This window comes from Cricetulus griseus, chromosome 6 (genome assembly GCF_003668045.3).
Source record: "Cricetulus griseus strain 17A/GY chromosome 6, alternate assembly CriGri-PICRH-1.0, whole genome shotgun sequence".
In the NCBI taxonomy this organism is placed as follows: domain Eukaryota; kingdom Metazoa; phylum Chordata; class Mammalia; order Rodentia; family Cricetidae; genus Cricetulus; species Cricetulus griseus.
In genome coordinates this window covers 140,896,049-140,923,885 of record NC_048599.1, presented here as the reverse complement: position 1 = coordinate 140,923,885, position 27,837 = coordinate 140,896,049, and the positions used below count along the sequence as shown (strand labels likewise).

The 27,837-nt window shown below is 51.5% G+C and overlaps 1 protein-coding gene across 4 annotated transcripts in view; it reads left to right on the top strand.

The window, feature by feature from the left end:
- Positions 1–2,497: 2,497 nt before the first annotated feature.
- Ntng2 (netrin G2) overlaps positions 2,498–27,837 on the top strand; it is a 61,882-nt gene continuing 36,542 nt past the window's right edge. The window contains exons 1-3 of one of the 4 annotated variants that reach the window (XM_035446609.1): positions 2,498–3,318; positions 6,898–7,032; positions 7,269–7,961. In XM_035446609.1, the coding sequence (XP_035302500.1) occupies positions 7,749–7,961 (213 nt within the window). In that variant the 5' untranslated portion in view covers positions 2,498–3,318; positions 6,898–7,032; positions 7,269–7,748. The remainder of the gene's footprint in view (positions 3,319–6,897; positions 7,033–7,268; positions 7,962–27,837) is intronic. The other 3 variants (XM_027423095.2, XM_027423091.2, XM_035446610.1) reach the window with 3 other exon arrangements.

The window sequence follows — 27,837 nt, the reverse complement described above, 5'->3', positions numbered from 1 at the left end:
CTTTTTGATTACAGATTTTTCACATGCACAATTCAAATTACAACAGTCCAGTGAAGGCAAAGTCCCACCAATGAAGATGATTAGGCCTCTGGAGAGAGGGGAGCCATTGATGATTCGGGTGGGGGTGTTCATTAACACTTTTCTGCCCCTGGTGCTCAGCTGCTTTCTCTGCCAGTGAAAGGTCATTTGTCAGAAAGCACCTTAATGCAGTTTAGAAATGAACGGGCCTGGCCACCTGGTCCCTACATGGCTGGAATCCTATTCATTCCTGGCACTCTATTATCCTTTGAAAGGAATGCTTTCCCCTGAAGGCTGCTGTGGAAGGTGGCTGGTTCAGGATAGCAGAGCAGGGGTTGCATGCCCAGACCAATCCCTTTTCACACAGATGGGGAAACTGAGGCTAAGAACAAGGAAGAGTTCTCCCCAAAGGCATGCAGCTGGGAGTTAGGCAGGGCCAAGACACTCCATTATCTCAACAGTGCTCACCCTGACTTCCACTTCCACTGTGCTGTAATTTTAGTGGCAAGATCTTTGCATGCAAGGGTCACAAGAGCCATCCTGAACCCACTGGCAGAATCAGCCCAGGGTCCCTTCGTGGGGTTCAGATGAACTGGGAGTCAGAAGCATCCTCCTGAATGCCTTGTTGGCTGATCCTGACAGTGTCCAGCCACTGTGTAATGCAACAGCAGGCCAAAGGCCTACTGGGTCATCATTCACCCTGGGCAGAAGCCCCACACTGCGTCCCTTACTGTTGCCTGAGGCACAAATGTTTACAGCCCAAGAGGCTGTGATCTGCCTTTTCCCTCCAAGGAGTTTCCTCTAGTTGAAGGCATTGAGGCCAGGCAGGGAGTAGGTTGTGTTGGGAGCGGGGCAGGGGAGGGGAGGAGGCACTGTCCTGCATCTGCTTTCCCAGACAGCTTGGTGGGGTGGCCCTTCTCTGAAACCTTGAACATGTCCTCAGAAAAGGAAGGCCTTGGCCGAGCATTAGTGGCACATACCTTTAATCCCAGCACTTGGTAGGTGGAGGCAGGTGGATCTCTGTGAGTTCGAAGCCAGAGTCTGGTCTACAGAGAGAGTTCCAGGACAGGCTCCAAAGCAATACAGAAAAACCCTGTCTCAAAAAACAGAAAAGAAAAAAAGAAAGGAAGAAAGAAAGAAAGAAGGACAGAAAGAAAGAAAGAAAAGGAAGTCCTTGCCATTCATATTTTACAGATGGGGAAACTGAGGCTCTGAAGAGACTTGTGCAGTACCACAAATTAACCAGCAAGTCTGCCAATGGTGGAGCATCAACTAAGAACCCAAGATCTATCTATCTCTCAAGACAAAATCTTCCTTAGTCATCTGACCTTGGCCAGGTTATTTAAGATCGACAAGCTCCAAGTTGACATTTTGCTAACAGGGGTTAGGTCATATGGCTTCAGGAAGAATTAGGGACCGATATGCACAAGCTGCTTTGCATGGAGCCTGACATGAAAGGTGTCCAATAAATGTTTGTTACTATTATCATCATCATTATTACCGATGATAATATCTAATTCTGCATCTTCTGCCTGCTTTGTTGGAAGATTCTAAATGTTAACCAACAGAACAATCCTCTTTTAAGATTTAGGGATAGATGCTGAGAACAGAGAAGGGTTAAAGTGGATGTGAGAAGTGGCAGTGGGATGGGGCACTGAGGTACAAGCCTATCTTGCTCCTATTTCTGATACCCTCTGTGACCTTGAACCAACCTCTCTCTCTCTCTCTCTCTCTCTCTCTCTCTCTCTCTCTCTCTCTCTCTCTCTCTCTCTTCCTCTCCCTCTCTCCCTCCCTCTCTCTCTCCCTCCCCCCAGGCCCTTTGTTCTTGATGCATCCAAATGGCATCACTCTGTGTGAATACTGCAGCAAGAACCCACCCCAAGGAAGCCAGGAGCACCCAAAAAGGCCCATAAGTGCCCCTGGGAAGACCAGAATGCACTTCTACAGTCCTGGAGGCAGCCTGGCAGGAAGCCTCCAGGGGGTTGAAGAGAGCACAGGGCTGCCCTAGCTTTACCAACTCAGTGGCCTCTGCCCAGCCTCTGCAGGAGTCCTCCCACGTGGTCCTCCCAGGCCTGCCCCAGGGAGGCAGAGAGCTCCCGAGCAAGGTTCCTCCTGCCCCCCTACTCTGCGCTCCCTGCAGAGCTGGCTTGGCTTCTCCGTCAAAAGCAGGGCCCATCAGGCTGGAGGCGGCGATGTGTCAGCTGGTATTCAGGCTTTGGTTGTGCGCTCAGAGCGCTCCCCCTCCCCAGCTCCCCAAATCCACCCACCCACCCCTTTACCCACTGCTCAGGGCCTTCTGGGTTGCAGCGCTTCACAGAGAGAGAAAGAGACAGGGACCGTGTAACCAGCAACCTAGAACCCTGGTTGTGGGGGGTGGGGGCTGACTCACTTGGCCCCCTCCCTGGTGCCGATGGGGCAGCCCCCACACCCCTGGGCGCTGGCACCGAGTCAGGTCCCACAGTTGGGAACAAGGGAGATGCGGCTCTACTGTGCCTGACCCAAGTCGGCTGAGGATGTACCCGGAGCTCAGGGACCGCTTGGTCCCCGGGCCGCCAGGCGATGTGTAGGCAGCGACCCCCCACAGCGGGCTCACTCCGGCGGCCGCCTGCTAGGGCCACCCTGGCCACGGGCCCGCCAGGACGCCCCTGCTCGCCGCGCCCCTCCCCGGGCTTAGGCTCTTCCCCGGAGCCTCGCAGTATTTCCTTCCTGCACCTTTAAGAAGACCGTTGCTCCGTGGTGGGATGGTGTGTTAAAGCCACACAGAGGAAGTTACGCAGCCCGGATCAGACCGGGAGATAAAAGCCCCGATGGTGACCGTGAGTGATGGCAAGAGGATTTAGCCTCGGCATTAACTTGGAGCGGAGTGCAGGGGGGCGGTGAGGCTCCCCGCCATCTGGCCGGCGCCGTGCCAGGGGGATGCTCGGGCGCCTGGACCAGCAGCGGCAAAGCCCACCCGGGCCAGGGGCTGAGTGGGGCAAGCGTGCAGATCCTACCCTGGCTGCCCAGGGGCCCCCAAAAGTTTGCACTTGTTAGCAGCGACCTCCCGCTCAGCCAGGCGGGCGATGAGGGCGGTGCAGTTGGCCCCCTCCCCTGGCCCGTGTCTCCGGGACGGCTGCGGGCGGGCCCCCTGGCGGCCCGAGGGCTCCCCAGCCCCGATCTGACAGCGGCCGCCACAGCCGCGGCGCGGGGCAGGAGTCCCCAGCTCTCAGCCCTGCGGCCCGTGAGCCCACTCAGCGCCCGCCAGAGGGTGGCGGTCTCCGGCCTCTCGGGTCTCGCTCCGGGAAGCTGCTCCAAGCCGGGGTAAGGCGAGCGGGGAGCGCCGGGGCGGCGGGCGGGGACTGAGGCGCCGCAGCTTCGCCCAGGGTGCTTTCATTTTGAAAATGCTTAGGTGACGGTGCTAGTTCTCCCTCGGCCAGGGAGTCACTCCAGGCCACTCAACCGAGGCTAGGATGCAAAGTTATTCGGTGGCGGCTTCTACTAGCGAAGGGCTGGAGCCGCGGAAGAGGGGTGTGTGCGCGCGCCCGGTGCAGTATCTTTAAGAAGTAGAGTAGCTCGTCTTTCCTCTGGGCTCCCCGCCACCCAGCCCGTCTTTTTCCGTACTGTGCGCCTGTGTGGGGAGGGGATGGACCGTTGCAAGAACGCTTACTTACTTGTATTTATGGAAAGCAAATTAACCCTTCTCCGCCGCCTCACCCCCTCCTAATTTAAGTCGCCTCCGGGTTCTAAAGACGCACGAAGAACTCTTGGCCAGGCAGGCTAGAAACTTCCTTTAGTGCTGTGGAGAGGGTCGGCAGGTGGAAAGACGTCCTCCACCATGGTGTGAAGTCCCACTCTATGGGGAGCAGAGGCAACGGGACCGCCAGATCTCGGGTCCGTCCGCTTCAGAGTAAGTTGCGGGTACGGGCTGGGGGGTAGCGGCGTCAGGATCCCCGCGGAGCAGCGGTGCCTGGCAAAAGAATGCAAATAATTCCAAGGAGCTTTGCACGGTGTCTTTTAATTAAGGGAGGCGATATCAAATGAGGGGGCAGTCTGGATGCTGGCCTGGCCTTTATTAAAGGCTTGATTATTAATTGTGCCGGCGGTTTGCACCGAACTTAAGAAAAGCAAAATGCAGCGGCGGTTTGTGCTCCGTGTGCAGTGCATGCCACTGTCTACGCGCCCCAAGCTCAGCGCGGACTCAGCCAGACTCCTCGGTGTCTGCGGGTCGCATGCTAGCCCCGCCCGTCCTCGGGGACTTACCCGCGGCGGCCTCAGCCGCGCGTCCTAGAGCTGGGTGATCTGCCCCGCCCCCAAGAGCCCAACTTTTCGGGGCTCCCCAGCCGCTGAGAGGGCGTCAGGGAGAAACCAGAGGTCTAGAGAAAGCTCCCTTTCCAGAGCTGTGGACACCGGGACACCTGAACCCGGACGTCCACCAAGGCAGCGGTGAGCGCCCGGGCAGCCCAGGGCGGGGGGATGGGGTAGGGGCGGCGAATGGGGGAAGGTAATCGTGGGCCGTGGAGCTCCCCTTTCCTTCCCGATCCCTCCTACGGCCTCCAAATCAAGTTTCACACACCCTTCTACCCTTTGTCTAGCCTGGGTGGAAGAATAAACCTTCGGTGGACTGCCCCCATCCCACCCCCGGTTCCCACCTCACCCCTGATCCCCAGGGACCCTGCGCCCGCAGAGGCAAGTTTCCGACAAGGAGAGCGCACAGCCGGAGACTCCGGCAGGAGCCTGTTGGCAGCCCGGCCAGCTCCGAAAGGCGCTAATTCAATAAGACAGAGAAATCTGAGTTCAGAAATCCTGATAAAATCTAATTTTCGGGTTTTAATACCCAGGCTATCAGCCCCCCTCGGTTCCTGAGGACTCTTAAAAGAAAATAAAGCGCATTGATTCCATTTGTTTCAGAGAGCTGCAGTTTCTTAATAATATCAGGTGAAGATTTATTTTCCAAGGAGAAAACGATCCGCGAGGATGCAACCTCTTACTCTGAATTTCTCCCCTGCTGGCTCCTCGCTCCCTGCTATCTACCTCGTTTTTCCGCGGACTCTTGCCTAGGTCCCCCGCCCCTTGTTTTCTTTTTGGCAAAAAATTCTTGTAATTTTTGAGTGCTGAGCTCACAGTGCCCGCTCGATGCCAGCAACACCCAATTGATTGACGGGTTGTAAACACATTTTCCGCTGGCAGATTTTGTTGTTGTTTCCCTCACCCCCATTTTCTAGGGAATGTGTGATGCTTAAGCCAACAAAACTGCAAAGCAATTAATAGATTTGCGAGTTGTGCCGCTTGCTGCTCACTGGGTCTCCGGCCTCAGGGCCTCGTTGCCTCACCACTCGGGCCAGAATCCAGAGCTGTCCCAGACAGGAGCAGCCGCTGGCCCTGCAGATGAAGCCGGCAGCTGGACCCGCCTTGAGAGCCGCAGCCTGGCTCTCTGGTCGTCCCCAGCCGTCAGGAGCGCCCTACCTGTTAGTGAACAGTCGGGTGCCGGCTGCTGGAAGAATTAATTAGGGGCATGCTGTTTTCTGGGCAGCTCAGAGCTTGGCTGGAAACGTCCAAACCATTGCTGGGGCCCGTGCTATTTTATTTTTACTACATTTTCTCAGATTGAAAAAAAAAAATAGACGCTTGGTCACGTTCTTCCAGAGTTTTCTAGCAAGAAGCGAGCCCTGGGCGGAGTCTAGAGTAGTTTTCTGTTTAAACGGTCAGTCGGAGGAGAGGTGTGAAGTGTGGTCTGGCTGGGTTCTCATTCATCTATATTAGGAGTCCTTCATCCCAAGAGGGGACAGGGGCGGTCTTAACACAGATAGATGAGGCCCACTGCAGCCTGAAGCAGAGTACTGGCTGAGGGCTTCCCCCCACCCCGAGCAAGTAGCTCTCAGCAGTCAGGCTGGACCAAAACGCACCCCTTGTCATTTGGGCAGGAATGTGCTTGTGTCTGGTGTGTTTCGTGCAAAGACAGTTAACTCCTCTGGGACTTTTCTGTATACAGTGGCTGACAAGGGCTTCGGTGAGAGTCAGGCCACCATATGTGAGGTTTGGGAATTTAAATGCAGCAACTGTGAGCACTATAACCAGAATAATTAATAACAGATGATATTTATTTATTTATTTTATTTATATTTGCTACATCCATTTCAATAACCTTTGCCCTATTGGCAAAGATTATTTTTGGCGGGGATCTCATGCTGGCGGGCTCAGATTCGTCCATGATGTAGCAAACGCCTGGGAATACACTAGAGTCTGGGAGTCATATGTTTCTAGACGCAGCACTCCTATTAGCTATATTTATTTTAGCTTTTAAATGATTACTTCGGGCTTAAAATAGATGCTGCCCTCCTAAAATGATTGCAAACTGTTGGCCTTGGTCAGAAAATCTAGCACAACAAAACACTCTGATTCCCCTGGAAGCCTTGGACATCCTAGTTTCTGGCTATTAACTCATTTAATTCATGATTTCACATTGTGCAGATGACTGGGGAGCAGACTGCTGGTTGCCCTCAGAGACCTCCCTCTTGGGCTGCAGCAGTAGGGACAGTCTCCTCTGTTGTATGCTCATGGCCTCCTTTAACAACTTGGACATTTTGGCTGGTCTGACCCAGTATGTTAGAGCCACCATTAAACCTTGGCTCTTGGGAATGCTTGAAAAAGTTCCTCATTCTCAAGAAGGACACTAAACAAACATCCTCACAAATGATGAGGAGGTACACCACCTTTTTAATAGTGTGCCCATCTCTAAACCTGGAACTCTCGTATTAATTAAAAACAAAATAGCCCAGCTTTCTCTGGAGATCTTGCTAATGCAATCCTTTGTGTGTGTGTATGTGCACGCGCGCATTTTGCTAGATATCTTTTGTTCTTATATGTCTCTAACCCACACACCCCCCTTTTAATTTGTTGCAGGTGTTGCTGCTAACGAACGCAGCCTCGCTCTTCTCCCTTTACAATGAAAGCCAGGCCAGAGCCCACGTACCTGGAGGTAGTGAAAGCTGAAGCCTCAGGAATTTCCCAATAAGTGGCCAATGGCTACTAGCCAAGGTCAGCCAGTCCCCATCCGTGCCTGTCCCCACTAAAGCAGAGGCAAATGGCCTCTCCAGTTAACACCTCAGTGGCTTTTTTATTTTCTAGTCTAGTCACAAAATCATTGTCACTTGCAGCCCATATGAAAAGAAATCTCTTTTATTGGTCTGAGATGCCAAGTCCAGTCCCAAAGAGGGGACTCATTTCCAGCTAACATGTACACCTCCTGATTTTATTTTATCTTCACCATGCAGGCTGGAGGGCCGTTACGCAGTCGTGTTGAGCACACCACACATTGAGGGCCCTTTAAAGACCTGGATTGATTGGAAGGACAAAAATTAAAAGCAATCTGATCCAGTCCCATGACGGATCCCTTTGGATTTCCTCCTTATCCCATTTCCATCCACTGTCACAATTTGAGAGTCTGCCCAATTTGATCAGCTTCACCTCCAGGGGAGGTGTAACGCCAAGGTTAGGAGGACGCCAAGTTACAGGCAACTTTTTGATCTGCCCATCAGCAGCCTGAGAAACGCTGGCTCTGGATTTTCCGTATCGGCCATTTGGAAAACACAAGCTTCCACCATTGGCAAACCTGCAGTGCTCAAGTCTGATACATCCCAGCCACCGTTGCCTAGTAGATGTAGCATTTCCATGCTGAAGCCCCGAGTGCCCCCTGACCCCACCACCACCTCTCCAGTGCCCTTCTGGGCCCCACCCATTCTGACTGTACAGCCATGCTGCACCTGCTGGCCCTCTTCCTGCACTGCCTTCCGATGGCCTCTGGGGACTATGACATCTGCAAATCCTGGGTGACCACAGATGAGGGTCCCACCTGGGAGTTCTACGCCTGCCAGCCCAAAGTGATGCGTCTGAAGGATTATGTCAAGGTGAAAGTGGAGCCCTCAGGCATCACGTGCGGAGACCCCCCTGAAAGGTTCTGCTCCCATGTAAGTCATCCCTCTACTTTTGTATTACTTAAGTTGAGGGGAGGGGACTGTGTGCTGAGAAAGACCCCAGGGTGGCTGAGTAGAACCAGAGGGCCTTGATACAAGACTAACTCCAAGCCCCAGCATGGAAAGGTGCCAATGCCACACTGCCCTGAGGACCCTGGGGGTTGAGTGACATTTTGTGGGTGGAAGCAGTCTTAGCCAGCATCTGACCCTGGGATGTTTTCCTGCCAGGAATTACACAATAGTCATAGTTCCCTGTCTCAAAGCCAGCCCTTCCTCCTTTTCGGGAAGTCAGCATTCAGGCCAATGATCTGGGTACTGTTTGCAAGGTTACACTCACACACGCATAGGTTCACCCCTCTAGCGGTGCATCCTCCCAGCCTGCCCAGTCCATAGTATAATGATCCCAGCTCATGCCAAGCACTTACCGGGCATCTTACAGAGGACGGTTTCTGGGAGGGTTGGAAGGAATTCTTGAAACATGGGTAGAGGATCAGGCTGGAGAGATGCAGCCAGCACCTCAGCCAGTGACGGCCCCTTGTCAAGAGGCAGGTACTCAGGCCTAGTCACCTGAGCCCCTAGTTAGAGAAGGGGTCATGGAGCTAGTGGGAGCATCAGTGTTAACATGGTTGATGTTAATAGCAGAGTTTGACAAGAGCTCCAGGAATGCAGGGTTGAGAGCCCAAGGCCTGCTATTCCGTGGGGGTTTTCCCCTGGGCTCCACCAGGCTGGTTCTACCTTGGACAAAGTCAGAATGTTCAAATGGCAGTGTCACCAGTGTCAGACCAGTGTCTCTCTGGGTTTCTGCTCTGTCAACTGTAGAATGGGTACATTGATAGTGTGCTCTGAGGGTGGTTGTAAGGGGTTAGTGGCTCCATGGATACAGGTCTTCAAAATCAGACTGGACACAGAGAAGGTGTCCCAGCTGCTTGGTCATTCTGGTCATATAGACAGGGAAACTGAGACAGCTGGGTTGAAGGCCCTTGGCCAAGGTCACACAGCAGAAAGTGGTGAAGCTGCTGAATTAAGCTGAACCTCCAGCACACAGCAGGCCTGTCCCGGGTGGAGGCTGGGCAGAGCAATCGGGGGAGCTGGCTGGAGGGATTCAGTGTTCCCCTGCAAGCGGCTGGTGCCTCTGAGTGTCCTTAGGGAAAGCTGGGTTTATTGCATAGTCAACCTGGTGTACCCAGCCCAGGCTCCTGTAAATGTCTAAGTCCCTTGGGGAGGCTTCAGTCACAGTGTAGAGCAGCCAGCCCAAGAAGGTAGATCCCCACTTGTCAATTGTCACTGTGGGTGGTGGCTGGGCCTGGGCCAGCTTGGAGAAGGGGAGGGAAGAAGGAAGGGAAAGAGAAAGGCAGAAGATGGCTCAGGGCTGGGAGCCAAGACTGGTTTGTGTGTGGACATTGTTGAGCACCAAAAGACCACGCTGGCTCAAGACAGGCAAAGGGCCCAGGCCCTGAGAGTCAGTCAGGGCTGAGGCCATAGTGAAGTCCATTCTGAGTGCACATATAACCCCCTGGGAACTGCCCCAACCATGCATTTCCCAGACAGAATCTCAACGTGATTTTGTCTGTTAACTATTAATCATTGCCAGGGTTGGGGGCAAGTCACAAAACCGGCTTCTGCTCAAGGGTGTAGAGGCTACAGATGTCCACCAGAGGCAAGTCCAGGGCCTGTCCTGGATGGTGAGCCCTCCAGGTCTTGATGTTGGTTGAGCTCTGGGGTCTGGATGGGGGAAAAGATCCGGAAGGAACCCCAGTATGGCTGAAGCCTCAGCATCTTAGCACTTGTCTGGTGGATGTAAATGTCCCATGACAGGCAAGTGCATCTTTGCCTTTCATTACAAATGTGAGACAAGGAGAATGGAATGCCACAGAGGCAAGCGGAGGGCAGCCCTCAGAAAGTGCTAGCTTCTGCAGGGAGGTGGGCACCACACCCAGTCTGTATGAGAACTCCATACTGCTTTTTACTGAGGCCCTTCCTGGGCATGTCCAGGGCAAGCCACAGGCATGTGTCGTTGAGCCATTTTGAGGGCACCCTGAGGTAAACTCCAGTCTAATCCCCTTATAAGCATTAGAAAGATTGCCTAAGTCCTGCCAAGGTCAAGAAGCTCAGCAGGCAAGGCAGAAACTCATCTGTGGCCAGAGCACATGCTCACCCACCAGGTGCCTGGCTTCCCTCTCTGAGCATGCTGACCTGGCTGAGTCTTGGTTTTCTTCCTGTTTCAATAAAAACGATAATGTAGGTGTGTCGCTGAGCTGGCATGGAGACAGCTGGGCCAGGCACGAGCGAGCATGTGGGAGTACTTCAGTGTGCAATGGCCATAATTGTCTTACGTCAACCACTGTTATTACTCCCCCGGTGGCTTCCTGGGTTTCTCTGCTTCCCTGGAGTATATTGCTTCACTCCAGCCTTGACCACATCACAGTCTGCATTTCTTGTCTACAGGCAGCAGGTGGTAGATGGATGCTCAGGGGCTTTAACCGCCCTCAGCCAGAGCAGGTGTGGCTAACTAGCCACCAGAGGGCACCCTGGTGGCAGCCAGACCACCCAGTGCCCTCTTAGTCTTCTAAGCCAGGACCAGCTCATCCCTGCTCTCTGGCAACCCTGCTGCTAACAGGTGAGGGCCTGCCTGAACCAGCACCCAGACAACCAGAGCATGAACCCTGGAACACCCTGAGAGTATAGGGTATAGGGGATAAAGGAGCAGTTGCCCTTTTCAGTCCTAGGGTGCAGCCCCTGCTCTCCCAGATTCCTGTCCTTCAGCAAGGCCACCAGAGAACTGAATTGTAAATTCCAGCCTGGTGAGAAGGGGAGTGGAATAAAAGACAAGATAAATGAATAAATAAAAACCTATTGGCTCTAAACGCATGAGGAAAATGAATAGGGATGAGCTTTCCGCAGAGGGCAAAATTTCAGTGAGAACTGCAGGTCAGAGGCAGCCCTGGGAGTGGGGAGGAGGAGGAGGAGGAGGAGGAGGAGGAGAAGGAGGTGAAGGAGGAGGAGGAGGAGGCAGTCAGCAGAAAAGGGCTTTTCAGCTTTTCACAGGGTGAGCAGCTCTGGCTCCTTGGACCCCTCTGCCATGAGGCAAGCACACTGGAGCCTGGATGGACAGTGTCTAGTGCTTCTTGCGTACAGCCTTCATGCCTTTCTCTACGTCAAGGGGACAGGCCCTTAGGACAGCAAGGGGTGACAGAAGAGAGACTGAGTGTGCCCAGCCTTCTTGTAGTCTCATTACCAGAGTGTGGTCCCTGAACCCCAGCCTCAGCCTGCCAAAAATGCAGACTCCCAGCCCCTACCCCAGCCCTGCTAAACTAGACTGTAGGGCATGAAGACACAGGCAGGGTCTACAGTGGAGAAGCTTATTGTGAAGGCTCAGGAGGCCTGTCATTTCCTTGATATCTCTACAGCTTTGAGTGTGGATCACTGCCCAGGGAAGAAACAAGAGCAAGAGGGACCCAAGGGTCCTGAGAAAAAGGTTTAGGGTCCAGCACTAAGGTCATCAGGTTGAATCCTTGAAAAGCAGGGTGGACCTTGCCAAGGCTGGAGTCTGTTTCACTCTATGTGAGTGAGATGCAGTGACTGCTTCCAGAAAGAGGCAGAGAACTATTTTGGTGAGACTCCCATCTTACTCCTCTGGGCTCCACGGTCTGGAATAAGCCATTCAAATTCTCTACACTGGGCTGTGGATGTGGAGTGCATAGCACGCACAAAGCCCACAGTTCAGTCACTAGCACTGTATAAAACAGCCGTGGTGGCACTTGGTAGATGGAGGTAGAAGTTCAAGGTCATTATTAACTTCATAGAAAGTTCAAGGCCAGCCTGAGCTACGTGAGACCCTGTCTCGATAATTAGGCTCAGAGTAGGGGCTTTGTGGGGCTGGAGAGATGTCTCAGCAGTTAAGAGTACTGACTGTGTTTGCAGAAGACCTACATCATGGCTGACAATCATCTGTAACTCTAGTTCCAGGGGATCAGACACCCCTTTCTGGTCTCCATGGGCACTGCACACACATGGTACCCAGACATACAAGCTGACAAAATAACCATATGCATAAAAGACAATAATTTTTAACTAAAAAGAAAACTGGGCTTGGTGGCACATGCTTTTAATCCCAGCACTAAAAAGGAAGAGTAAGTGGTTCACTGTGAGTTCAAGGCCAGGTGAATTCCAGATTAGCCAGTATTATAAAGGAACATTCTCTAAGTCTCAGTTTCTCTATCTAAGAACTTGCCTTGCCAACTCCATCACCTTCCTGAAGAAGGAAGCAAGTGCTTAGTCAGAATGAGATCCAACCATTGGCCCCTAGCTAGTCTCCCACACCTGGAATTTTCCATGTCAACATGTGTGAACATCCATGTGTCTAACAAATCTCCAGGGAGATGACAGTTTGCAATCCCATGCCGTGTGACCTTCAGCATGGGATGTAACCTTGTGTCCTCAGATTGGGGTTTGTAGGAGACCACACTCAGGACACTGTCACCAGTGTAGTGCCTGTCACGGGTGCTTGGTTCATGGGGCTCTAACAAGAGTGTTCTCTCTCTCTCTTCTTAGTGCCTGTGAATTATTTGATAGACAAATGGATGGGTGGGTAGAAGGATGCCATGGTCCAGGAAGGTTTCTTGGGGGAAAGCGATTGATGCTGAGGTTTGAGAAAGGCCTGGAGCTTTGATCAGGACCCAGGGAGCTGGGAGCCCTCACTTCCACACTCCCCATGGCTGTGGGATTGGCGTCAAATTGAAGCCAAGGGTTTTCCAACTCTTTGCTTAACTCAGTCACAGTGTCTTGGAGTTGCCAGCATTAGCCCTTAGCTACAGCCATGGGGACATCTTGTTGCACAGAGAAGTCTCCTGCTGGGGACAGACAGGAGAGGATGGAGCTGTGCTGCCATGGAATGCCAGGCCCATGGAGGTCACTGGTACTTCTGACATTTCTGGTAGGAAGTAGTTGGGTTCAGACACCCTGAGGAGAGCAACAGCAGCTGCAAAGTAATAAGGACACAGAGGATCCAGAAGAGACGTCTCCCCAGAGTGCCAAAGACTTGAGAAACCTGGACCTACTACCTTTCTAGGCTCAGTTTTCTTTATGTCCATGTCCTGATTTTATTTTTATCTACTTATTTTTTGAGACAGGGGCCAACTGAGCCATACCTGGCCTTGAGCTTGCTGTGTAGCTGAGGTTGAACTTGAACTTCTGATCCTCCTGCATCCACCTCACAAGTGCTGGGATCACATAGGCATGAGCCACCACATGCAGTTTAAGCCATGCTGGGGATCGAACCCAAAGTTTTGTGCCTGCTAAGTGAGCACTCTACTAACTCAGCCAAGTCCCCAGCCCCACCCTAGTTTTTGAGAATCTCATTTTGAGTATTATGGCTTTAGATGAGGTAGACAATTGGTTGTCAGACGGACACGCAGGTTCTCCTATGCTGACTTTGAGACTGACCCCCTTCTGGCCTGTGGAACTTGGGAAAAGTCCTTGTGATTCCAAGCTCTTGCTTTCTCATCTGGAAATGGGGGTGATGCTTTCAAGATTCTAAGAACATTTCTGGGAATGAGATGAGGCAAGGCATGAGAAGCCAACATCAAAGGAATGCCCATTGAAAGGGCATGTTTCCATTCTAGAATTAGCAAGAAGAGCACACATAAAGAGACAGTGGGCAAAAGCTCACCCCGCAGACAACATGCATAACATGGTTATAGAGGCAGGAGTCAGAGATGGAGAGCCTGGAAGGTTCCAGAGACCCACAGAGAGCAGGAGAGAGTAGTAGTGAGGAGGAGCACACTCCCTGCTGCTGTGCCTTGTGAGGCCTGAGAACAGGGAGCCGCACCACAGGCTCACCTCTGCATTCTCTGGCCAGTTTTTCCTAATGAGTCTTTTAGGCGGGATGTTGGTTGACTCTCTTGGAGAGGGAGGGTGGGTGGTTAGGTAGGATGGCCGTGTTTCTCTCCAGCCCCTCACTTGCTCTCCATGTTCTCCTATGCTCCTCTCCTTCTCAAATCAGCCAGGTCTGTCCCCACCCAGATGCTAGTAAATATATTGGACAAAGAACCCTCCAAACTCAAGAGCAATCAGAAATTGTCCAAGGCCAGAGGAACCCCACTGCCTGGAAGCACACTGCAATGGTGCCAGCCACTCAAGGCAAAGTGGCTGGCTGGCTGCTGCTATCCTTCTAGCCCTGTTCACAAGTTCCTGGGACTCACCTCATCCCTAGATAGGTTCCTGGTGGAATCCAAGCCCTGGGGGTACAGGACACCGCCCCCAGGCCTCTTTTGACCCATTCATACCCTGGATTTGTTCTCACGAGGTGACACATGGTAGGAGACATGGGACATACCTGGAGGTCACCTGTGCCAGCTGAGGGCTGAATCTGCTCCTATATGGTTGGTGGGGTTAAAGAGGTCACTTCCTGACTCACCTAGGTGAGTTCTCACAAACTGCTGCCTCTGCCACAAGAGGTACCTCTCAGAGCTGGATCTTGAAGACCCCAGGAGACAGAGATCTCACGCTAAGCCATGTGAGCAATGGTTCTCCTGTGGCCTTACCATGAGGTGTAAGGTCAGGCTGAGGCAGGATAGGGCAATGATGGGAATGTATATAATCATTAAAGTTGGTACCTTTGAAGGTCCTTGAAGTAGGATTCTGGGAGTGCACCCTTCCTTTGCCACATACTGGCCCATCTCCCCAGGCAACGTACATATTGTGGCTACCACCACACTTGATATATGTAAACTTTTCATCCTCTCCATAAGATTGTCACACAATGCTGGATACAGCAACGGTTAGAGAGGTGAAGACACTTACCCAAAGTTACACAGCCAAAGCCTGGATCCTCCTCAGAGCCTTGCCCACTCTCTCCCCCAAGCCTTCTTCTACAGCACAGTTCTGAATGGCTGCTGTGACATTGGGCAGCTGCAGAGAAACCTGGCTGGTAGGAAGGGGCTGAAAATGACACCCCCCCCCATCGAATAACCAGATCTAAACCCTGGCAGGGATGTGTGTATGTCGAGAATGGCCCCTCCTGTGAAGAAGATCCAGTGTAGTTTGTCTTAAGTCTTGGGGGACTCTTCAGACCTGCTCAGTCCCTGTTCCATCTCCCTCCTGCTGCCAAGTCATTTGTCCACTTGACTGGAAGCACTGCCCAGGGAAATAAGTGGAAATGAACCAAGACCCTGTGCATCCCCTCCGCCAGGCACACTGTCGGTTTCTGGGCAAAGGTGAAGAGGAGGCTGGGGAAGCTGAAGTTTCTTAGAGAATGCCCTCCCTTTGGGGGATGGAGAGGCAGTTGGCAGCAGGAAGGGGAGACAGTGGTGCTGGAGAGACAAAGTGCACCCTAATCCAGAACCATTACCAACAATCGTGTGGCAGATTTGATGATGGGCCAGCTCCTTGGGACAGGTCTGCCCTTTGTAATAGCTGAGCAACTTTGCACCTTCCCCAAAAGAGGAAGAACAAATGAGGAGATCTGAGTGTGGACATCTGAGTTCCCTGCACTCCTGACTTCCTCCTTCCTACTTAGTGATGAGAGAGAAGAACAGCATCCACCCAGGCACTGGGGATGACCTGAGGGGGACCAAAGCAGAAGCCAATTCCTGTCTCAGCAGCAAAGCCCCAGGGCAGGGGTTCCTGACTTACGGGGGCCACAAAACCCTCTGAGAGCCTGCAGTGTTTTCCAGAACAGAATCCCAGCATGTGTTCGAACATTCATGTGTACACATACAAACACAAGGTTGCAAAATCCGTGGACACTTCCCAGATAGCCTCAAGTCCACCTGTGGGCCCTGGTGGCCAATGGCACAATTCACAAGGACCCTACTTACAGGGGGGCCTTTAACCTCAGAGAAGTCATGGTTCATCTTCTTGCTATCTAAAGATCTGGTTCCACGCCCTTCATCAACAGCCACATTTATGGAGTGTCTAGTGTATACTAAGCAGTTACCACAAGCTAGTTCAACTGAATCCACACAGAAAACATGGTAGACTTTATATTAAAACCCTATTTTAGCCAGGTGTTGGAGGTGCACTCCCAGCACTCAGGAGGCACAGGCAGGCAGATCTCTGTGAGTTAGAGACCAACCTGGTCTACAAGAGCTAGTTCCAGGACAGCCTCCAAAGCCACAGAGAAACCTTGTCTCAAAAAAACCAATAGATAGATAGATAGATAGATAGATAGATAGATAGATAGATAGAAAGAAAGAAAGAAAGAAAGAAAGAAAGAAAGAAAGAAAGAAAGAACCCTATTTTAAATATGAGGTTAAGCCTCTTGCCCAAGCTCACACAGCTTCTAACATGCTGGGCTGCCCAGACTTTCGTGTCTACCCAGGCTACAGGGCTGTTGGGAGTCTGGGCATCTCAGAAGGAGACAGAAATGGAGAGAGCTATCATCTGTGTGTGTTCACACATGCATGCTGGATGAGCAGAGCCCCCATCAGCCCTGGAGGAAGGAGGTTGAGGAGGAGTGATGCTATGTTTTCCCGCCCACTGCTCTTTGAGCTGAGATGGAGCCTGCTAATCAACTTATTTGATAACTCGCTTGTTCCACGTCTATTTGGAAGCATGCAATCTCCCACGCACCAGCTCCATCAAAGGCGAGGTAGCTTTGCTTATTCCTCTAAACCTGGAATCTGATCTGTCTTTCTGGGGATGGAGTAGTGAAACTATACCCGCCAGTGGACAGTAATGGACCTAAAAATAGAGGGTGCAGGGAGTGGTGGGTGAGAAAGGGTGCTCTAGGCCTAACTGTCTAGCACTGGGCAATCCTGCCCACCCAGTTCTTGGGATCCTTTTAGCCTAGGGAGAGATATGAGAATGAGGAGGGTGGGAGACAGACCGTCCCCTTGATGCCACTTCCCACATCCAGATGCCATTGCCCACTATTCCAGGTCTGGAGGCAGTGCCCTTGCCCTTGGCACTCTGAAGAGTCATAAGCTGTCCACTGCCTAGGTCTGTGCATTGAATATGGGTATCCCCTGGTCCTAAAGGGAGAAGCACCTCTGCTCTGTGGTTGGTGAGAGTGTCTGTGCTCTCCTCCTTTTACTCCTCATCTCCTTACCCTTGGAGGGATTTTCTCAAAGGCCCCAATGATATCTGGGGAGCAGTGACCAGAACCATAGCAGGCAAGGACCAGGAGGAAGTCCTTCTCACAGCTCCAGACCCTCTGCTTACTGGGGCTTCTCAGGGCACTATGTGGGGACTCCTGCAGAGCTTGGCACAATCCTTGTGCCCATGTGTGCCCAGCCAAACAACACAGGGTGAGCCTTGATTAATTGGTTTGCTGGCTAATTGGCTAATTGGTTGGTTGGTTGGTTGGCTAGTTGGTTGGTTGGTTGGCTAGTTAGTTGGTTACCTAGTTAGTTGTTTTGTTGGTCTGCTTCCCCGCTGGAGTAGACCAATGGACTTCAGGCCCATGAATGTTGTTACATATCCCTTCCTTTTGTCCTAATGGGCAAACTCTGAAGCTGCTTCTCTGGAGTGACATCATTCAAATAGCTCACAAGTAGCTGATGAATAAAAGAATAAATCTGCACCTTCTAGCCCAATTTCACCACTCCTGCCCCGACTTGAGGCTTCACCTACAGAGCTGGTAGCTGTCCAGGTACGCCCCACCTTGTGGCTTCCTACTTGTCCCTCTGCCAAACCTCTTAAGTCCCCAAAGAACAGTAGAAAACTTTGCAGGAACCACCCCAATCCTTGTGGGTGCTGTGTCACTCCTAAGCCTTTATTCTGACTGCTGAGGACCCAGAGAGGGAACCCACTGGAGGGGCTCTCACTCTGCAACCCTGACACACTGCATGTGCTACTCCTGTCTTCCCAGAGCACTCTGAGGAGATCACATAGACTTGTCCTTAACCAAATATGTCATGCTATGTGCACAAATCGGCTGTTGGACAGAGCCCGAGAGGTGTCCTCAGGAAGAGGGTTATTCAGACACCTGCCACTGGGTGGAGCCTTCAGATAGGGGTGTCCCAGCCTGAGAAGGGAAGCAGAGGAGTTGCTGAGATGGCTCAGTCAGCAAAGTACTTGCCAAGTAAGCATGAGGGCTTGAGTTCGATCCCTAGAATTCTCTCACAAAGCTGTGCACTTATAAACCAATTGCCTGTCTGTGATCCCAGCCATGGGGAGGCAAAACTAGGTGGATCCCTGAGGTTCAGTGGCCAGACATAGGGCTCACTGGCCAGCTATCCTATACCATTTGGCAAACTGAAGAGCCATGAAAGTCTGTCTCAAACAAAAACCTACATACACACACCACCACAACCACCACCACCATCTCCTGTATACACTTATAAACACATACAAGGCATAAGCACCTCCCCACACACCCAGAGGAAGCTGAGGCTGGATAGAGAGAGGCTGGAGAACAGAGAGGAAGTAGCTGTGTTGGGAGAAATAGGCAGGACTTGGGTCCAAGGCTTGGGCCTGAGGGAGTCTTGGTGTTAGGGCTCAGGAGGCAATAGCATCTACCCCGTCACTTGACACAAGTACCTGCAGACAGGCTGATGATGGGCTGGGGAGAGAAAAAAGAGGGACTAGTGTCTCTTGTGGTGACAGGACAGGGCCTGGGATAGCCTTACCAGTTAGTGGTGATTAAAGTATATTACACCTCTGGGTACCTCGCCCTTTGGCTATCTGTCCTAGGCCCCAGCTAGGGCCCAGTTGCCCCACTCTTCAGCAGGGCAGCTGCCACCAGCAGGTGGAATGATCAGGACTCTAAAGGCCCCAGGGATATGTGAGGGGCTGTGCGGAGCTGTCCTCACCCCACCCTGCGCTGGAATCCTTGCAGCCTGCCTTTTTCCCTCAGGATGAAATATTCATGTCAGCAGAGTAGGACCTCTCTGGGAAGGCTGCCTGTGTCTAGCTTACGCCTTGCACAGGCTTTTAAAGAACAGGACGCTTTTCCTACCCTCTAAGCATTTTCTAAGTCTCCAATCAATAATGCACTTTACCAGTGGCTTCCTCTTCTCCAAGCCCTACCCCCATCTCTTTCTCTCTCTTCCTTTCTTCCTCTCCTCCTCCCATCTCTCCTCCTTTCCTTTCATTTACTTGTTAAAAATAAAAATGTTGAACCATTCATTCAGATGTCAGGTGCAGCCCATAACGGGGAGTGAAGTGGATGGGAAGGTCAAATCACCAGAGTGTGAGAGATGGGGTGTGCAGATGCCACAGGTGGGAGACAGCTGGACAAAAGCACTGAAGAGCTGGAGGGAACCCTTTGAGACTGCTGAGCTCTGGTGAAGAAGGGGCAGGCTTGGACCTGGGTTTGTATCAGTTGGTAGAGAGATTGCCTAAGATGCACAAGACCCCATACACATACAAGGCATAAGCACCTCCCAGGTTCAATCCCCAGCATTACATGAACTGGGCATGCTGGCACACACCTGTCATTCCAGCACTCAGAGGTAGAGACCAGAGGATCAGGAATCAAGGGTCAACCTCAGCTATAGAGGGTGTCTGAGACCAACTGGGATATGCAAAATCCTATCTAAGAAAAGGTTGGGAGGGGCAGACTTGGTTTCATGGAGCCTCTCTCCCACCTTCGCCTAATGAACTGGAAGATGTTGGTGGCCTAATGAGAGAAAATAAGACCATTAAACCAGGACCAGGGGTCCTGGAACAGGCATTGTGGAGCATGTGCCAAAATAGATAGCCAAAGTCTCTAAAAATAGGGCAATCCGGTTTGGGATTTTTGTGGTAGTGAGCACCCTGTGTCTAGATGTATGCAAATGTAGAGGAGTTATCCTCTTCCAAGGCAGGGCCCACACGTGTCTGCTTGGTAGGTGGTACACTGAGGGCCTGGAGCACATTCACTGCATGTGGGGGCCATAAGGCGGGATGCCAGGCACGCTTCAGAACTGGGAAAGGGTTTCCCACCCCAAACATTCCTGGAAGTCTGGCTGTGGGAAGAACTCACATATGCCCAGGGCAAAGCAGAATGGAGCCTTTTTTTAAAGACAATTTTGAGTTCTTGGAGAGATTAACCCTCATGTAGTCACTGCCTTGGCAAAACCCTCACCCCCACTCCCTGTGGTTGCTCTGTTGATGGAGGAAGCCAGCCATACTGAGGCTGTGTCCCTGAAGGCAGTGTGAGCCGGAGCAGGGTCTGGCATTCCACCTTGAGCCAGCAGACCACCTCCTGGGTATCTGGGCCACATTACAACCTGGTTTCCCAAGGTCCTCTGAAGGGATGAGAATGATGCTAAAACCAGCATTCCCAAACAGACTGAAGGTCTTAGGATGAGAGTCCTGGCTTGGCTGTTCAATGCTGCTGCATGAAGCAATTGCTGGGGAGTGTCATATAAGGTGGGGAGTCCTGGTCCCTGCTCTCTTGGACTTTACTCTTGCATATAGAAAGTTCTAGAAGGAAGGCAATTGTGGGTAGGTTTGAAATGAAAGACATTCAGGTGTCTTCCTCCAAAGCTGCTCTGCATAGTGAAGGACCAAGAAGTGTTTTTGCTGACTTGGGCTACAGCCATGGCAAGCTTGGGAGATGGCCTGAGACTTCTGGTCCAAAGTAGACCTCTGCTGAGGACATGATCACTGAGTCTGGGTCTAAAGAAAGAGGATGGTTACTAAGGCTCTGGATGGTGCTCTGCAAGGATGAAGGATTGAGGGTCACGCCCAGCATGGGCAGCTTGTCCTTCCCTGCCTGCACAGTAGATAGAGCATGGGGGAATTGTCCCCACAGAATAAGTCTCCCTAGATGGCTGCTGCTCTGAGTGGGTATTCTGCTGATTTGTGAGAGTGAGGCAGGTGACCTTGCTGTTGCCTGGGGCAGAGGAAGAAGAGGGGAGTAATCAATGAACCCACAGAATAATACAGAGTGCTAGCTGGAGAGAAGCGCTCAGAGGAGGAGGAGGGAGTTAGGGACGCAGGGCAGCCCGAATTAGGACCAGCAGCAAACACAATCTCCGTTTCCGCCTTGTTAATAATTCATCCCCCTGCAAGTTTTCTTACCAAGAAATAGGAAATAATTTGTTAGGACGAATTCCCCCAGCACTTGGCTTTCTCCCTGCCACTGGGCGGGGCGTAGGGGCCTGGCTCTGTTCCCTTCATCCCAGGCTGCCAGGGGAAGGAGGACTATGAAGAATTTTCGACTTTAGGATAGTGATGGCACAGCTGGTCTGCCTATTTCTGCTCTGTCATTTCCCGAATAGGGAAACGGAAGTATAGATAGATCCAGGCCCCGACCCAATGTTATATGTCATAGTGTTAGGGACAATGCACCCAAGAAGTCAATGTGCTTATTGACTTCTGTCCAGGCCAGGATCAGTTCTCCCCAAGTCCACAAAGAAGGAAAGACTGATGTGATTGCCTCTGGACTCTCCACCTTCACTTTATCCCTAAGTCCCAAGACTTAGTAAGAAAGGAAGCTGGTGCCATGTTCCTCCTCATCTCAGCACCCTATACCCTGGCTACTCCTTGGAAGTCTCCTGCTTCCCACCTGGGACACAGAAACCATCTTCAGCCCCCCAGGGAAGTTGACAGCTCAGCAGCCAAGTTCAAAAAGAATCTGTCAGCTGTTGAACTGTTCAGGGCCTGCCCACACACCCGGGTGGCAAAGACACAGGCTGTCTGCCTCCTGGGTGTGGGGGGCGGTGGCACAGACCAGGGGTGGCTATGTCCTTTCCCTCTTGGGTAAATGAGTTTCTTTACTTGTCTTAGAGACATTGGCCGTTGGAGAATCAGCCCCCCTAGGATGCAGAAGGGAAATTGTACTGCTAGGTTGGAACAGATGCATACATGGTGGTCCAGCAATTGATTTATTTCCTGCATCCAGCATCCCTGAGCACACATTACACAAAGCACTCATCTTGTGGTTCCCAGACAGGGTCTCACTGTGTAGTCCTGGCTGACCTATAGACCAGGCTGGCTTCAAACTCACAGAGATCTGCCTGGATCTGCCTCCCAAGTGCTGGAATTAAAGGAGTTCACCACCATACTCCAACTCTTTATTGGCTTCCATTCATTCCATCAGGATTGCCTGAGTCCTCGGATGATACCAGGGGCTAAGGCTTCAGTGGGGACAGAGACAAACAAGGTTGCTGCCCTCAGGGAATTCACCCAACACTTGTGAAAGAAAGTGTCTTTTCCTCACCCACCCCATGTTCCTGGCTAAGACTCCTATCAAAACACAAAGATAAGATGCTGAAGAGAGCTGGAGAGGTGGCTCAGCAGTTAAGAGCACTGGCTGCTCTTCCAGAGGACCTGGGTTCAATTTCCAGCACCATCTGTAACTACAGTCCCATAGGATCCAAGTCCTCATCTGGCTTCCTCATGCACCAAGCACACATATGGTATACAGACATGCATGCAGACAAAACACTTATACATCAAATAAATAATATTTTTAAAAGAGGCTGAAGAGATAGCTCAAGGGTTAAGAGCACGGGATGATTTTTCAGAGGACCCAGGTTTCATTCCCAGCACTCACATGGCAGCTCACAACCATCTGTAACTCCAGTTCTGGGGGATTGGATGTCTTCTGGCTTCCATGGCACCAGGATGCGGTGAACAGACATATGTGTAGACAAAACTTCCAAAAGCATCAAATAAATCAATAATTTTAAAAGAAATATTAGGGGGCTTGGGGTGTAGGTCAGTGTTTCAGCACTTGCATGGTGTACAGGAGTCTCTGAATTGGAAGAAGAAAGGAGGAAGAAAGGGAGAAAGAAAAACATAGATTAAAGCATTCAGATGTGTTCAGTTTAAGTTTTATGTGACACATGAGCTTTCATAAAGAATAGGACCAGGGTAAATCTGTGTATTTGGGGGGGGGGAATTCAAGACAGGGTTTCTCTGTGTGTAGCCCTGCTGTCCTGAAACTCACTCTGTAGACCAGGCTGGACTCAAACTCAAAGAGATCCACCTGCCTCTACCTCCCCAGTGCTGGGATTAAAGGCATGCAGCACCACTGCCTGGCTTGAATCTGTGTATTCTTAAAATAATTTAAAATTCTGGTCAGTAGGTGGTAGTGGCACACACCTTTAATCCCAACATTCGGAGGCAAAAGCAGAGGCAGACAGATCTCTGAGTTTGAGGTCAGCCTGGACTATAGAGTAAGTTCCAGGACAGCCAAGGCTACACATTGAAACCCTGTCTCAGAAAACCAAAAATAATCATTATAACACTTTAAGGCTTTATTTATTTTTATTTATTTATTGTGAATGTGGGCATATGATGTGGGACATGTGTTCTATGCTGAGGTCAGAGTATAACTGTGGGGTCAGTTCCCTTTTTTTGCCTTTATGGGGGTTCTGGGGCTTGAACTCAGCATATCAGGCTTGCAGGGCAAGTGCCTCCAACTGCTGAGCTCCTTGAGTTCTATGCTTGGTGTGAGGGAGATGATAAAAGAGATGGAAGAGAAAAACTGGGTAAGAGGCCTGATGGGAGTTCATAAACCAGGGGACCTCAGCAAGGCCTGGGTGCTCTTTGCTGATACCCCAGGTCCTTAGAGTTAAGGGGTCCCTTTCCATTCTCCCAACACAGGACCCTCCTCAGTGAGGGCCTCACAACCTGCTGAAAAGAAGGGCCAGGGGTAACCTTACTGCATAGAAGTTTCTCAAATTCTTTCCACTTGAAATAGTTCAAGGGGGCTGGAGAGATGGCTTGGTGGTTAAGAGCATTCACTTGCTGTTCTTACAGAGGACCCAGATTCAGTTCCTAGCACCCATACTGGCAGCTTACAACTTACTGTAACTCCAGCTCCAGAGCATCTGACACCCTTTTCTGGCCTCCATGGGTACTTGAACACATATGTGAGCGTGCAGACATGCATACACACACACACACACACACACACACACACACACACACACACACACACACACACACCAGCACACATTAACATAAATAAAAATACATAGTTTGAGGTAGCATGTATTGAACCCCAGCAGGTCTGAAGAAGTTGAAAGTTCATCCATACTCAGGGAATTTGTCTGAGTTCCCTGACAAGAACTGAGAGGATCATCTTCCCCTCCTAGCCCACCACAGACTTACCCTGCAAGCCCCTTTGTGAAGCACCAAGTCAGCCCATATCGTGGGCAGTGACAGAATTTTTGTTCCCATACAGGTTTGGGTTTCAAGCCCAGTTGGTATGAAGCCATTCATTTCTCTACCCCAGACAGTTCCAATTCTGGTGCCTTTGAAAAAGCCACTTGACTTCTATGAACCTCTGTTTTCTCATCCTGTGTTCTGTGTGAAACACAGGTCATGTCGCCACACAGTAGAGACAGTTTTGCAGAGCCCATTCCTTCATGTCAGCTGGAGTGGGAGGGAGACGGAGGTGGGTGCTGGGATATGCCGAGAACCTGGGGACTCCATGACATAGACCACCTGAACATAGGCTGCTTAAGACCCAATAGGCCTGTGAGAACTTCTGGGTTAGGGGTTTGGAGACTCACTGGCTGGACTTTCCCAGATGAGGGCTGCTGTGCTTGACAGCACTTCACTTCCTGTTCTGTTATGCTTTTCACCCAGAGTTTGCTCAGTGTGTTTGCCACCTGGACTCTGACTCCTGCCCCGAAAATAACAGAAAAGCAAAATCATTGAAGAGTCAAAAGTGTCAAGCATGACACACAAAAAAAAAATGGTTTTGCCAGTTGTCTCCTGCTTAAAGACTTTGCAAGAGACCTGTCATGCCACCCTACCCCACCCTGTGCCCTGTGCTGCTGGTGACTTGCTTGGGGTGTGTGGGAAAAGGAAAACTGTGGAGATGCTGAACTCCGATTTCCCAGCATTCTCCAAAGTCAGTCCCGTCGTCTCCATGGATAGTGACATCGGGCTTGTATGTACTTAGTGACCATAACAACATCTGCCCCTGACCCCATCATCATTGTGCTCTACTGGACAAGCTGTTACTAAAGTAGTCTGTGTCATGCAGTCCCCAGGTGCCCAGCATCCACCGCCATCTCCTTCCCTCGTAAGGTAGCTGGGTTACCCCCCATTCCAGTTGACATGCAGGAATCAGGTATGTAAAACTGTCACTACTGTATGATGACATCACCTGGGTTTCTCATACACAGAACACAGGACAAGGAGATAGAAAACACAAGTGGCTTTCTCAAGGTCACAAAACCTTCAGAGGGTGGATCTGAGCTGAGCTTAGGGCTTTTAGATTTTAGGGCCAGTTTCCTTAATGGCCCCCATACTCTTTTTAAACAGGGGTTTCTAACACAGACCTAGTGCTGCAGGAAGCCCCTAGACTCTGTATGGGAAATGTATGTGGCGGGTGACTGCAGTATGTGTGTGCATGTTTTTGTGAGCACATATGCATGGCGGCCAGAGGTCAACTCAGGTGTCACTCTTTAGGCACTGTACACCTTGGTTCTGAGACAAGGTGTCTCATTGGCCTACAATTTCCAATTAATCTAGGCTGGCTGCCCAGTGCTCCCCGTGGATATTTCTGCCAGTGCCTCCACAGTTAGAGCTTTTTAACATGGTTTTTCAGGCTTGAACTTAAGTCTCTACAGCAAGTACTTTACCAACTGAACCATGCCCCAAGTCCCTAAAGCATTTTCCCCCTAAGGTCTTTAAAATCAGGGGTGTCTGCACTCATCTTGGGGTGCTAATCATTAAGTGACCAGAGAAGCTGGTTTTGATAGCATCAGTGCTTAGCCTGGGTTCCCTTCTGCAAGGTAAAAGGGTGCTCGAAACTCGCCTGATGTTGGCTGTCCTTGTCAGGCCACTTCATTTGGCTGTTTTCACTAACACTTAATCTGCTCTGTAGTCATGGAAGCTGGAGACCCAGAAGGCTGGCAAAGTCACTGCTGCCTCCCGTTGTCCTCAGCTGTCCCTCTGCTCACTCTGGTGGGGGTGGAGCTGGCTGGAACTCCCCTGGAGTTCTCCCTACTGTGGCATGGAAAGCAAGCCAAGGCATGTTCAGAAAGGGGTTGGCTCAGTGTGGCCACAGCCCATGCCTCCTTGGTGATACAGGATGCTGAGATCTTGTGGCTGTGAGGTGGGAGGAAGAGGAAAGGCCATGGCTTGGGATTATTTGCTGTGCTCATAGCTGGCAAAGCCCTTTCTGCAGCCAGCATGAGCCTGGTAAATACACAGACTGATTCATTAGTGTCTCACCATCTGCTTCCCAGGGGCTGGGGTAGGGGGATGGCAGGCCCTGCAGGTTGGGCAGCATGTATCCTTAATCAGGCTGGACTCCCTAGACCCTGGCAAAGCCCCTGTACCCATCTTCTCAGTGATGGGAGGCCAGGAACAGATGATGGCTTTGCGGAACCCTGTCCCTGCCGCCCCACCCCCACCCCCAGGACCAGTAGCAGGCTGGCGGTAGGTAAGGCAGGGAGGGGGGACTGGAAAAAGATCCAGGGAAAAGGTGAAGTATGGTGATTCACAGCAGCTGGGGAGGGGGAGGTGTGTGTGACGGGAATATCAACAGTCAATATGAGATGGGCAGACATTAATAAAATTACCCAGGGACCAGGCGGCCTGGGAAAGGACACGGCCTTCGGAGGAGGGTAAAAACAACAAAACAAGGCTATGGAAAAGGCCCAAAGAGTCCCTGAGAACACCCTGGAAAACCCAGGGTCAGCAACACCCCTCTGCGCCGCCACCCCTCCCATTTGGCTCACTAGGATGAGCTTGCCAGGAGCTGACATCTTCAGCAAAGATGTTTACTGTCTCACAGTTTCATGATCAAGGTGCTGGAGGTGTGGTTCCTCCTGCAGCCTCACTCCTTATGGTGTATGTGGCCACCTCCATCTGTCTCATGCCTTTCCTCCAGGTGTGTGTACATATGCCCCCGGTGTTTCTGTGTGAGCCCCTCTTCTTTGCTTATAAGGAGGCCTTTCTCAAAAGAAGGACCACCAGAAGGGGTCCTTCAACTCTTTTTTTTTTTTTTCTTTTTTCTGAAACAGGGTTTCTCTGGAACTCGCTCTGTAGACCAGGCTGGCCTTGAACTCACAGAGATCTGTTGCCTCTGCCTCCTGAGCCCTGGGATTAAAGGCGTGCACCACCACCACCCAGCCAACTCTTCCATCTTAAAGACTGTCTCAAAATACAGCTAGCTGCCTTTTGAGGTTGCTGAGGGTTAGGCATTAACAAATGAATTTGGGGGGACACAGATGAGCTCCAGATGAGGCTTAGGGCAATAGGAGAAAGGGGGTAGGAAAGCATCCAGCCTGAGTCAGCTGTCCTGCAGCTTCCTCGTTCATGTACAAACAATAAGCATGTGCCTGCCATTACACTTCCCAGTATACCAACAGGTGTACTCTGCCCTGGGCTCAGAGTGTCCTTCATGCTACCTGTGGCAGGGGGTTTAGGGGTGACCTCATGGTCAGCCAGTCTCCTCCAGCCCAGCAGCCTGCTACCTTCTCCTGGTCACTGGGCTTAGCCTCTGCTTGTCACTGAGCCTGTGGAGGTCACTCAGATCCTTCCCAGTCAGACCAACAGCATGAGACACCAGTGGAAGTAACAACAATCTCCCTTGTCATTGTGCTTGTAAGCTTGCCAGACTTGAAAGGGGGTATCACTGAGGCAGTGCAGGACAGGATGGGGAAAGAAGAGGGTGGATGAGGGAAAGGAGACAGGAGGGGACGAAGGGGAAAATGAGAAAGACGGAGAGGGAGGATTGATAGGGCTTGGTTTCTCCTCAGAAGTACTTCCAATGCCTTTGAGAAGACCTGGGTTTATCTTGCCTTCCCTGGGCCCCAGTTTCCCACTCTACTCAGTAAGATGCCAGACTGGCTGGAAACCCCAAGGCTTCTGGTCCCACCCATCAGCAGGGCAGGCAGGTGGGGTGGACTTTGGCACCACAGGGTGCTAAGGACAGGGCTATTTTGGTCCATCAGGGCTTTGTAGGACCTGCCTTAGAGAACCCCCTAGGCTAGCTGTGCCCACCAAGCAGCTCTAGGCAGCCAGG